This window comes from Trichomycterus rosablanca, chromosome 16 (assembly GCF_030014385.1).
Source record: "Trichomycterus rosablanca isolate fTriRos1 chromosome 16, fTriRos1.hap1, whole genome shotgun sequence".
In the NCBI taxonomy this organism is placed as follows: Eukaryota; Metazoa; Chordata; class Actinopteri; order Siluriformes; family Trichomycteridae; genus Trichomycterus; species Trichomycterus rosablanca.
Genome location: NC_086003.1, coordinates 10,708,102 through 10,720,769, shown reverse-complemented (window position 1 = coordinate 10,720,769; position 12,668 = coordinate 10,708,102). Strand labels below are relative to the sequence as shown.

General features: G+C 36.5%; 1 protein-coding gene across 1 annotated transcript in view; it reads left to right on the top strand.

The window, feature by feature from the left end:
• Window positions 1–11,025, top strand: part of acsl6 (acyl-CoA synthetase long chain family member 6) — a 45,228-nt gene extending 34,203 nt beyond the window's left edge. Inside the window, exons 14-22 of the mRNA XM_063011950.1 lie at window positions 1,346–1,480; window positions 1,644–1,739; window positions 1,844–1,916; window positions 5,710–5,798; window positions 5,997–6,113; window positions 6,431–6,574; window positions 9,951–10,052; window positions 10,139–10,210; window positions 10,316–11,025. Coding sequence (XP_062868020.1) covers window positions 1,346–1,480; window positions 1,644–1,739; window positions 1,844–1,916; window positions 5,710–5,798; window positions 5,997–6,113; window positions 6,431–6,574; window positions 9,951–10,052; window positions 10,139–10,210; window positions 10,316–10,456 — 969 coding nt within the window. The 3' untranslated portion in view covers window positions 10,457–11,025. The remainder of the gene's footprint in view (window positions 1–1,345; window positions 1,481–1,643; window positions 1,740–1,843; window positions 1,917–5,709; window positions 5,799–5,996; window positions 6,114–6,430; window positions 6,575–9,950; window positions 10,053–10,138; window positions 10,211–10,315) is intronic.
• Window positions 11,026–12,668: the final 1,643 nt, after the last annotated feature.

The following is a 12,668-nucleotide window of genomic DNA, read 5'->3' as shown; positions in this document are numbered from 1 at the left end:
GGAATGTAACAGAATCTTTGCTTGATGTTAAACAAACATAAGTCTTTAAAGTTTGCTTTTCGTTACTGTTTCTCTTAAATCTTACAAGCCACACTTTATCACATATTCATTTTGTACAGGATCTTAATGATGACAGCACACATATTACAGAGCTGTGAAGTATTTGTTCCTGCACAATTTACTGTATTTTTGCATATTTTTTACAGATTTCAGATCATAAAACCATTTTAATATTAGGCAGAGATAACCAAAGTAAACAAAAAAATTTAAACAGTGATTTTATTTTTGAAGGGAAAATGCTATTAGTCCCTACCCTATCAGCCAGTCTCCAAATTCAATTAACAACTGAATTTCAGTAGCCACACCAGGCTTGATTACTAACTGTTAAATCTAAACATCAATTAAATAGATACTGTCTGGCAGTGTGAACTGGGCTAGAAGGTCTTAAAAAGTGGCACATGGTGTCATGTTCTTAAGAGACTCAAATAAAGATACAAAAAATGTCATTGAAATCCACCAATCTTAAAAGGGTTACAAAACCATTGCTACGGCTTCTAGCAAACCACAGTGTGAGCCATTATTCCAGAGATGGGCACTCAAGTTAGCAACTTAGTTGAGTTGCACCGTCTCATAAATGTAGACTTCAGACTTCCTACTGACTCTCTGACTTGACTTGGACTCTAACCTAAAGACTCGTGACATGACTTGGACTTGTATTTTGTGATTTGTAAACATCTCTGCATTATTACAAATATTACTACTAAGTACAAAACTTGGAACAGAGGTAAACTTTCCCAGGAGTGGATGGCCTACCAAAATTTCACCAAGAATGCATCAATGACTCATCCTGGAGGTAACAAAAGAACAAAAACATACATCCAAAGAACTGCGACCTTACTTTGCTCAGTTAAAGTCAATGTACCCATCTTTTCTTGCAAAGACTAAGCCTTTGGTGGATCCTCCTTTTATAGCCAATCATGATACCCTCATTATTTGCTATATCTGGTTATTGTGAAATGAAATGGTAAACAATGTAATGTAATTTATACAATTTTCACTCTTACTGTGTTGCAAACAGCAAGTTCAATTTGAATTACAATCAAAGTGGTCAGCCAAAACATTCAAAGTCATTTCTTTGTACTTTAGTCAGTTCAAAAGAATTAAGAGAATTAACAAACCAGATTTGTTTTTGTATCATTTTACAAAGTGTCCCAACTTTTTGGGAGTTTTTAAATTTAAGGTGGATAAATGCACTGTAACTATAATAAAAACATGGTTAAAAATGTGTTACCTCTGACTGTCCATCTGTAGCATTGTAAAGTTGGTTCTTTCTTGATTGTTTTAGATCTTCAGTCAGGCAAATAGTCCTGTAAAACGCTGGCTCCTTAATTTTGCTGCGAAGAGAAAAGGTGCAGAGGTCATTGGTGGCATAATCCGTAGCGACAGTATATGGGATAAGATCTTCTTTCACAGGATTCAGGTATGTTTTTCCTTATATGTATTGTTTACATCCATTCAGCAACCTGAAACACTATGACATTATAAAATGATGGTTTGGCCAGACATATAATGCACATCTGGGTTTGGAGAATTTTAACTGCATTGTGTACTTAATCAGATAAATTGGAGTGTTTTCTTTACAGGCCAGTTTGGGTGGAAAACTTCGCATGATAATAACTGGTGCAGCTCCCACCTCTCCCACAGTACTAAGCTTCCTGAGAGCTGCGCTGGGTTGTCAGGTGAGAACTCAAGTTACACATACAGAAAGACACAAAACACTTTATCTTTTTTATTGGTTTTCTTTTGGTATATTTGTGGGTGGTGTATGAATCTCTGTGTTCAGGTGTATGAAGCTTACGGACAGACAGAATGCACTGCTGGCTGCACTTACACCACCCCTGGAGACTGGACTTCAGGTAAACTTGGCCACCTTGTTGGATCTCATAAGTTATACCATAATTATTATTTTTATTATATCTGCATGACCAAAACATAGAATGAAATCTAATGATGTTTAAATAATTTACAATTCCCAGAATTTACCACTGAATGCCTGGATTGTTTTAGAATTAGGCTTAACATTTACTTAATTTCCCTCTGGGTTTTTTTATGTGAAAGTGTTTTTTGCATCATTTCTCACCAGAGACAGCACATCACCTAATTCACATGCAAAACCTAGTGCAGATATTTTTATCATCAAAAGAAATCACTATTGAATGTGCATAACCTTTGAGTCCTCGGACAGCATGGCATAAGAAACCATCATTCTGCTGTGATAATTATAGCCACATGGGCTCTGGGGTACTTCAGTAAACTGTTGGCATTTAACACAGTCTGCTGCTGCCACAATAACTGCAGCCTGGAACTCGCAAAGAAGAAGCCAAGCATCAGTGCTATGGCGGCAAATTCTCTGTGCCTTAGCTCATCAAGATGAGCTTTTGACTGAAAGACTGCAGCCAAAGACACAGCAAAAGATGCAAAAGCCAACATCTGTCATGATATGGTGGTGCATCAGTGCCAGTGGCATGGGCAACTTAAATATTTGTAAAAAATACCTTTGGTTCAGAGGTGTATATTGGGATTCTTAAGAGAAAATGCTGCCATCAAGGCAACAGCTTTTCCCAGATAGTCTATGGTTATTTCAGCCAAACAATATCTGGCCTCATTCTGCACTAAAACAGTGTGGGTTCATAGAAACAGAGTGTGTGTGCTTAACTGGCCTGCCTGCAGTTGAAGAGAAGAATAAATTTTTTTCCAAAATGCCCCAACTGTTTTGGAAATATGTTTTAGACATACAATTATTACAATAATTACAATTATTAAATACATTTCTACAGTTAATGATTAGATGTTACAGTTCAGCTTAATGGATCAGTTTTACCGTGTCTTGTTTATTTAATATAATAAGATAAGATAAGATGCCTTTATTGTCATTGCACAGTGTACAACGAAATTGAGTAGCAATCCGACGGTGCTTACACACACAATAAGTAAAAAATATAAGCAAAAATTATATACATATACACAATACACACATGTATGTATGCCTAAAAATCTTAAATATAAAGTATAAAAACTAAACTATAATTATTAAAAAGGACAAAAGACATTGTTTACAGCAGTGAGGTAGCAGTGGGGTATTGCACATGCCCTGAGTAGCTTAAGAGAATATTGCACAGAATATATATTTAGCTCTAAAAAAAACAGTAGTGCAGACATAATAAATATAAATATAAATACGGTCAGAGTAGAATGAAACATTGTGCCATTTTTAAAGGAGTCCAGTGTTTGATGTTGTTTTTCAGTTTACTTGTGTAGTGATTTATAAGAGTCAGTTGTTATTGTGTGGTTTGGGAGTGTTTAGTTCCCGTATGGCCCTGGGGTAAAAACTGTTTTTTAGTCTGTTTGTCCGGGCTGTGATGGACATGAAGCGTTTTCCAGAGGGCAGCAGGTCGAACAGATGATGTCCAGGGTGAGATGGATCTCTCAGTATGTTGGTTGCTCTGCTGAGGCAGCGAGAGCTGAAAAGGTCCTCCAGGCTGGGCAGTGGGCAGCCGATGATCTTCTGGGCAGTGTTGATGACCCTCTGAAGAGATCTCTTATCTGCCGCTGAGCAGCTACTGTACCATGTGGAGATGCAGTATGTCAGCACACTCTCAATGGCGGAGCGGTAGTAGGACACCAGCAGTTTCTCCTGAAGGTTGTTTTTCCTGAGAATTCTCAGGAAGTAGAGTCTCTGCTGTGCCTTCTTCACTACTGCCATGGTGTTGGTGGTCCAGGAGATGTCTTCAGAGATGTATGTGCCCAGAAATCTGAAGGAAGGGACAATTTCCATGCAGTCTCCATTAATGATCAGAGGTGCGGGGTCTGCACGGTTTTTCCTAAAGTCAATTATTAGTTCTTTTGTTTTTGATGAGTTCAGGGTGAGATTGTTCTGTAAACACCACTCAGACAGTCCTTGAACTTCACCCCTGTATGCGGTATCGTCTCCTCCCGAGATAAGTCCAACTACAGTTGTGTCATCCGCGAACTTGATGATTGTGTTGCTGGAGTGGGTGGGGTCGTAAGTGTATAGAGCATAGAGAAGTGGGCTTAGCACGCATCCCTGAGGAGCACCAGTGCTAAGTGTGATGCTGGAAGAATGAAGGTGGCCTAATCTAACAGACTAAGTGCGGTTTGTCAGAAAGTCCTTAATCCAGAGGCAGGTGGGTTGAGAAAGTCCAAGATCTGCAAGTCTGATCACCAGTCTGCTTGGTATGACTGTGTTGAAAGCAGAACTAAAGTCTATGAAGAGCATCCTCACATAGCTCCCCTGGTGTTCCAGGTGAGTGAGTGCTGTGTGAAGAGCAGTGGTGATGGCATCTTCGGTGGATCTTTTAGCTTTGTAGGCAAACTGGTGTGGATCAAAGGCAGGTGAGAGACTGGCTCTGATGTGATGTAGAACCAGTTTCTCAAAGCACTTCATTATGACTGGAGTGAGTGCCACCGGGCGATAGTCATTATGGTCGCTGATGTTTGTCCTTTTGGGCAGTGGTACGATGGTGGCAGACTTCAGACAACTTGGTATGATGGATTGGGATAGGGACAGGTTGAAGATTTTGGTGAAGACCACAGAGAGCTGGTCTGCACATACCTTCAGCACCTTTCCTGTCACACCATCTGGACCAGCAGCTTTCCTGGGGTTCACTGCTCTCAGCACACGTCTCACCTCATAATTTAATTTAATTCAATTTATGTAAAGTTTAAAAATAGTTAATTGTTGAACTGTATTAGCTAATTAAATTGATCAAAAATTCATCTATCATTTGTATAACACATAAACAAGATTATTATTTAGTGTAAAATGTTAGTAGTGTGTCAATGTAGTGCCATCAAAAGAGTTTTGTAGCTTCAATAGCACTATGGCTGTGTGTTTGCATAAAGCCATGTGTTTTTGTTTGTCTAAGGTAATAGGAGATGCAGGAATAGAGTCAGTGTTTGTCTTTCCCTGTTCCAGCTGGAATAGTACTGAGAGTTAAACCCCGTACTCCAGAGGTCCAGGAAGATGAAAATAATGAAAAGGGAAAAAAATCAGCTTAAAACTGACATACTGCAGTGTTTTGTGCCAGGTGTTTTTGTCTTTGTTGATAAGGTTTGCTTATGACTACTTAATGATAAATTGTTCAGTTGAGATATAAGCCATAATATGTTCCATTTAAAGTGCCATTTTACTCCTGTCATTTTACCTGTCCCACCCACAGTCCATCATAGAATATTTTATATTTCACCAGTCACAAGTACCAAATGTCAAAAGTATTGCATCGTACCAAATGTGGTGAATATAGCCTATATAACCTATATCGTACCACATGTCGTATATATAGCCTATATAGGTTCTTTTCCCCCACAGACCTTCCACAAATCTATAGTATAGTCACCCTGCTATGGTGCAAAGCTATGATAAATAAAATTTAACATTCATTTAAAAGTTACTTTAAATTTTAGTACCCTAATTCCAAAAAAAGTTGATGTTTTACTTTATCAACTGTACTGACCTTTTTAAAGATATGCTATTTTCTAATTTGATGCATGCGACACTTTCCAGAAAGTTTGGACAGGAGAAATATAAGAGTATGTGGAATGTTTAAATAAACCTGTTTTGACAATGTTAGTTTGTCTGCATTTATCTGCTAACTAAATACTTTTTTCCATACTCTTTGGTGTTCATAGGTCATGTGGGTGCACCACTACCATGCAACCTCATTAAACTTGTGGATGTGCCAGAGAAAAACTACTTCGCCTCAAAAGGAGAGGGGGAGGTATATAAAATGATGCAATACTATGTTAATAATGTGATTTTATATTACCAAAATTATATACATATCTGTAATTTTGAGACATTCGACTATTTAAGTGATGATTGAAATGCTATCATTTAATAAATACTTTTTTGCTTTTATTTAAAATTTGTCATTTATATTCTTCCTCAAACACATTGTTATTATTATTATTTGCAGGTATGTGTTAAGGGCCCAAACGTTTTTAAAGGCTATCTAAAAGACCCAGATAAGACAGCAGAGACATTGGATGCTAACGAGTGGCTCCACACAGGAGACATTGGGAAATGGTTACCGGTGTGTATGTCATGCATATCATAACAATCATGCTGAACTATTCTAATGACTACTTTAGTTACATATCTAAAAAACATCATTATATTTTATTGTTATAATTAAAAAGCAAACCTGATTTATAATGTATAATAATATTGGATAAACAAAATATTGTGATTATAAAAATACAGTCTTAAAAATAGTTTTAAATAATACTTGCAGGATGTGACTGTTTAGACAGATCTGTGACTAATTATTATTCATCTTCACAATCCTGCATTACATTGGTAGCAAACTTAATCTGACTGTTTACATACTTTCCACAATTGTCTTGTCAGAATGGCACATTAAGGATCATTGACAGGAAGAAGCACATTTTTAAGCTGGCACAGGGTGAGTACATTTCCCCTGAGAAGATTGAGAACATCTATATTCGCAGCGAGCCAGTGTCTCAGCTTTATGTTCATGGAGACAGCCTACAGGTTGGTATTCTGCTGGTGGAGAATTGTTACTAGTAAATTCTCTTAAATGTTTATTTAACTGACAACAGTAGACAAAAAAAAGTGTTTTCACTAATCTAATTTGCATTTTGTAAATAGAAACACAATTAGCAATTTAATGCCTGCAACTCCAAAAAAGTTGGGAAATATGCAAAATAAGTGTGAAAAGTTTATAGAATATTTAAGGTAGAGCAATAAACTGATAACATGTGAAGGAATCATGGTAGGGTATAAAAAGAGGATTGACTAAAAAATCTTTCCAGTATAGAACCAATGATTGGTCGCAGCTCACAACTTTCCTGCAATTCTTTCCTAAACTTTGGCACAATCAGTTTTAAAAAAAATTTCACAAACATTGCAAAAAAATAGTCTACTGTTCATAATATTGAGAAACAAATTAGGAAATCTGGAGAGATTCTTGTGTAGGGCAAATTCAATAAACCACTGTTGAATGTGCGAGACTCTTGAGCTCTCAGACGGCATTGCACAATGCCAGGGGCTCGGAAGTACTTCAGAAAACCATTGCACTCTCTCTCAGTCCGCCACTGCATCAGGATGCTAAAACTCTATTAAACAAAGAAAGAGCTGTACATCATTTTTATGTACAAATGCCACCAAGTTCTCTGGGCCCGGGCTTATCTCAGTTGGTCTGAAAGACAATGGGAACATTTGCTGTGGTCAGATGAGGCCATGGTTTAGCTTGTTTTCAGGAAAGATGGACATTGGGTTCTCTGTGCCAAAGATGAAGAGGACCATCCAGACTGTTAACAAGGCAACATGTGTCATTGTTTGGGGGTGCATTAGTGGCCATGGCATGGGTGGCTTGAGTGGTACCAGCGTGGCTTCGTAGACACAGAATGCACATGCTTGACTGGCCTGCCTGCAGCTCAGATGCATCTCTAATTGAAAATGTATAGTGCAGCATGAAGAAAAATCAGATGACGGTGACCCCGAACTTCTGATATGAAGTCTCATATCAATCAAGAATGGATAAACATTTCACACAATTATTGTCCCAGTCCCCAAACCATTAAAACGTCTTATTAATAGAAAAGGTGATGGAACACAGTGGTGAACATGCCTCGAAGTAAAATTTAATGTGGCTGCAGAAACAAAACTACAATTCAACAGATTTTTGGGGGGAAAAAACAAAGGACTTTTTGCTATGATTTTAAAGACATGTTGCATGTAGCAGAAATGTGTATTTATTCAAATAAGAACATATACAGGTCCTTCTCAAAAAATTAGCATATTGTGATAAAGTTCATTATTTTCCATAATGTAATGATAAAAATTAAACTTTCATATATTTTAGATTCATTGCACACCAACTGAAATATTTCAGGTCTTTTATTGTTTTAATACTGATGATTTTGGCATACAGCTCATGAAAACCCAAAATTCCTATCTCAAGGTTCTCTAAACGAGCTATTAACCTAATCATCTGAATCAACGAATTAACTCTAAACACCTGCAAAAGATTCCTGAGGCTTTTAAAAACTCCCAGCCTGGTTCATTACTCAAAACTGCAATCATGGGTAAGACTGCCGACCTGACTGCTGTCCAGAAGGCCATCATTGACACCCTCAAGCAAGAGGGTAAGACACAGAAATAAATTTCTGAACGAATAGGCTGTTCCCAGAGTGCTGTATCAAGGCACCTCAGTGGGAAGTCTGTGGGAAGGAAAAAGTGTGGCAGAAAACGCTGCTCAACGAGAAGAGGTGACCGGACCCTGAGGAAGATTGTGGAGAAGGGCCGATTCCAGACCTTGGGGGACCTGCGGAAGCAGTGGACTGAGTCTGGAGTAGAAACATCCAGAGCCACCGTGCACAGGCGTGTGCAGGAAATGGGCTACAGGTGCCGCATTCCCCAGGTCAAGCCACTTTTGAACCAGAAACAGCGGCAGAAGCGCCTGACCTGGGCTACAGAGAAGCAGCACTGGACTGTTGCTCAGTGGTCCAAAGTACTGTTTTCGGATGAAAGCAAATTTTGCATGTCATTCGGAAATCAAGGTGCCAGAGTCTGGAGGAAGACTGGGGAGAAGGAAATGCCAAAATGCCTGAAGTCCAGTGTCAAGTACCCACAGTCAGTGATGGTCTGGGGTGCCATGTCAGCTGCTGGTGTTGGTCCACTGTGTTTTATCAAGGGCAGGGTCAATGCAGCTAGCTATCAGGAGATTTTGGAGCACTTCATGCTTCCATCTGCTGAAAAGCTTTATGGAGATGAAGATTTCATTTTTCAGCACGACCTGGCACCTGCTCACAGTGCCAAAACCACTGGTGAATGGTTTACTGACCATGGTATTACTGTGCTCAATTGGCCTGCCAACTCTCCTGACCTGAACCCCATAGAGAATCTGTGGGATATTGTGAAGAGAAAGTTGAGAGACACAAGACCCAACACTCTGGATGAGCTTAAGGCCGCTATCGAAGCATCCTGGGCCTCCATAACACCTCAGCAGTGCCACAGGCTGATTGCCTCCATGCCACGCCGCATTGAAGCAGTCATTTCTGCAAAAGGATTCCCGACCAAGTATTGAGTGCATAACTGAACATAATTATTTGAAGGTTGACTTTTTTTGTATTAAAAACACTTTTCTTTTATTGGTCGGATGAAATATGCTAATTTTTTGAGATAGGAATTTTGGGTTTTCATGAGCTGTATGCCAAAATCATCAGTATTAAAACAATAAAAGACCTGAAATATTTCAGTTGGTGTGCAATGAATCTAAAATATATGAAAGTTTAATTTTTATCATTACATTATGGAAAATAATGAACTTTATCACAATATGCTAATTTTTTGAGAAGAACCTGTATGTCAGAAAGCAGGAAAGGTGTGGTTAACGTTACAGCTAGGAGAATTTAAAATCTTGTTTATACACAATACAGTTGGAAGGAGCAAAAAAATCAAGGGTCAGCAAAAATTAAATTGTTCTATCTCTTTTACTTGAAAAAGGTAAAAAATTAAACTGGTATCAGTTTTATGGTGGGTCTTTTACATTTATGGTCTACTTTTTGACTGACTGATGATTATTAAGCATATCCTGTACTGAGATTAATGTAATTAAAATATTGGACAACTGATGAAAACTTCTTATTCTAATTTCTTAGTGACTCCAACTAGCTTTGTTGAATTTAGCATAACTGATGTTGTTGCTTTGTTGTGCTTATTATTGCACATAAAAGTGTAACTTTTCTAGTAATAATACAATTAGCAGAAATTTACTTAAAATTGTCCTCTTACTTGCATTTACATTTAAACTCATTCCTGGCAGGTAATTAACCAACTAAAATGTGTGTAAAACTATCGTCATATGAACAGAATTTATAAATTTTTAAAACAACGTTTTTTTCAGTCTTGTCTCGTTGGAATAGTGGTTCCAGATGCTGAGGTGTTGCCTTCATGGGCACAAAAAAAGGGTTTAGAGGGTTGCTACAATGATCTGTGCAAGAATGTGGTAAGTTCTGTTACAACAAAATTATGGTTATTTTTAATCATAATTCAAAAAGTAATAGTATCACATTACACGTAATTATTTTAAAGGAACTGAAGAAGGCCATCTTGGATGACATGGTGCGTTTGGGCAAAGCCAGCGGCCTCCACTCATTTGAGCAAGTGAGTGTGTAAACAATTGTTTTTTTTTCACTGAGTAAAAAAAATAGAAGAAAATATCAGACTACAAAATGCATTCATAACCAGACAGTGTTTTTTCATCTCCAGGTAAAAGACATCTACATTCACAATGAGATGTTCTCCATACAAAACGGATTGCTGACCCCGACGTTAAAAGCCAAAAGGCCAGAGCTTAAAGAATATTTCAAGCTGCAGATAGAACAGCTGTACAATAACATTTCCATGTAAACGTTTTCCATTGATAAATGGGGCCTATTAAGTAAAAAAACATTTGTTTTTAAATTTCCTTGTTTAAATTTTTAGCTGAGACAAAAGCATGCAAAATGAGCCATGCATGCAAGCTGGAGTGTCTAAGTAGCAGACTTAAAGAAGAACAGCCCTTTTTTGGCCGAGGATATTAATAGGTGGTGCCTTTGGGAAAAGTGTCATAGCTTAAACCAAATTTGTCTCCTCCAAAAAGCAGTATGAGCACCAGCTAGAGTGCATGTTTTGTTTATTTATTTATAACAGACTGACCAAGCAATATTGTTCTCTTAATTGCTATTTATCTAAAATTCCATTTTAATTGAAATCATAAGACAACAAAACAGCCCTTTCTGAACAAGTAACAATGCATGCTGTTTAAAAATACACACATACATGCACACACGTACACAACTAATATTTATTAATCAGTGGTGGTAGAACGCTGTTATACAGAGAGTAAATTTTCCCATTTGATGCAAATGGACATTTTGGAGTTTTAAGCATAATGGCCCTTATTTATCAAAGTTGTGTATGGTCTAGATTGATTGTAAAGCGGGCATCGGTAATTTCATCTCAATTTAATTATTTACATTTATTCTTTTTTGCTTGTGTGTGTGATTAACCTTACATCAAGTTTGAGTGCATGGAAAGTTGAGGCTAATAGTATGATCAATTACTTGAAAAACTTGATTTATATTTCAATTAATACAATCATTTTAATACAATCAGTAATATCAGTAAAACAGAATTTTAAAATAAAGTCAATTGTTCAAACTGTTTTAAATGTCAGATGTCAATTTAGTTTTTTACTTAGAGCGGCACAGTGGTAGCACTGTTGCCTCACAGCAGGAATGTCCTGGGTTTGATTGATGGAGTGGTCTGGGTCAGGTTAATTAGAGCTACTAAAATTGTCCTAGATAAGTGTGCGTGTGTGTCCTGTGATGAAATGGAGTGTTTTCTACTTTCTGCCCAGTTAATCGGACCCACCGGGACCCTGCATAAGATAAAAAGGTGGTAAAACAGACAGTGAATGAATGAATGAGTGAATGGATGAATAAATATTTGAATGAATGAATATTTTTTAACTTTTAATTTGGAAATGAGAAGGAAAATGCTGAAAAGCTAAAACTTTTAATTTATTAGTTTTTTATTTGAATAGTTAAGAATGAATAGAAAAATGTAAAATCATGGCATTTGGCAGCTTTGTAGTATTTAAAAGCAGAATTTTTTAATAATAAAGAATTTTTTAAAATGTGCTTGCACATAAATAATTATTTAATAACTTTTCACAGATTTTTAAGGAGGACAACTAATTGTCCTTTTTTTGCACTATCGAAGTATCTTTATTTGCAGCAACTAGGACACTAGCACCTATAACCCTAATTGTTTAAAATTACTCTCTTTACATACTGGTTTTATTCCTTTATTTCTTTCATATTTAGTGATTGGTACTTTTTTTTCATAATTTATTGGCTTCCTCTCACTAAAGCTTCATAAATTACAGTGTGGCATGTAAATGATGATAAATAGGGGAATAATTGTGGCAAATAATTTAAGTTTACAGGCACATGCTTAAAATGAATAAAACGTAAATTATGGTAATTTGATACCATAGAGTGGTTTCATGAACCACTTTCTATGTTTCTCTGAACCTCTTTGTTTCACAACTTTGATGAGTAAGAACCATTGTCTTTACAGTTCATCTGTCCTTAATCCAAAAGTTATGACAATGTTGATGTATTTATTGATGAAAACATAATTCAAGTATATTTAAGCAAAGGTTTGAATTTTGTGTATAGTTAGAAAAGGGTATTACTTTTAAAATAAACTGTACCATGATACTGATAAGGGAAAATAAAAAAATAATGATCTCTGTTTTTCTGTTCACTATTTTATTAATTACTACAAAACACAAATATACACATACAGTTTCAGGTAGACATAATATTAAAAATAGATAGAATTCTAATTATGGTAAAGGTGAAAAGTAACTTCAAAGCAGGAACCTGTAAAATTTTAAATTTGTATAAAATGGTATACTAAAACATAATATAACTTAAAAAACCTAAGAGAAGCAAAAATAAGATATGTTAACCCTAAAGATAAAATTATTAGTATAATAATTGTTAATTGTTTTAGGTCTGAAAAAATACAACCCTAAAACAGAAAAAGTTGGGTCAGAGCGCAAAAAAGG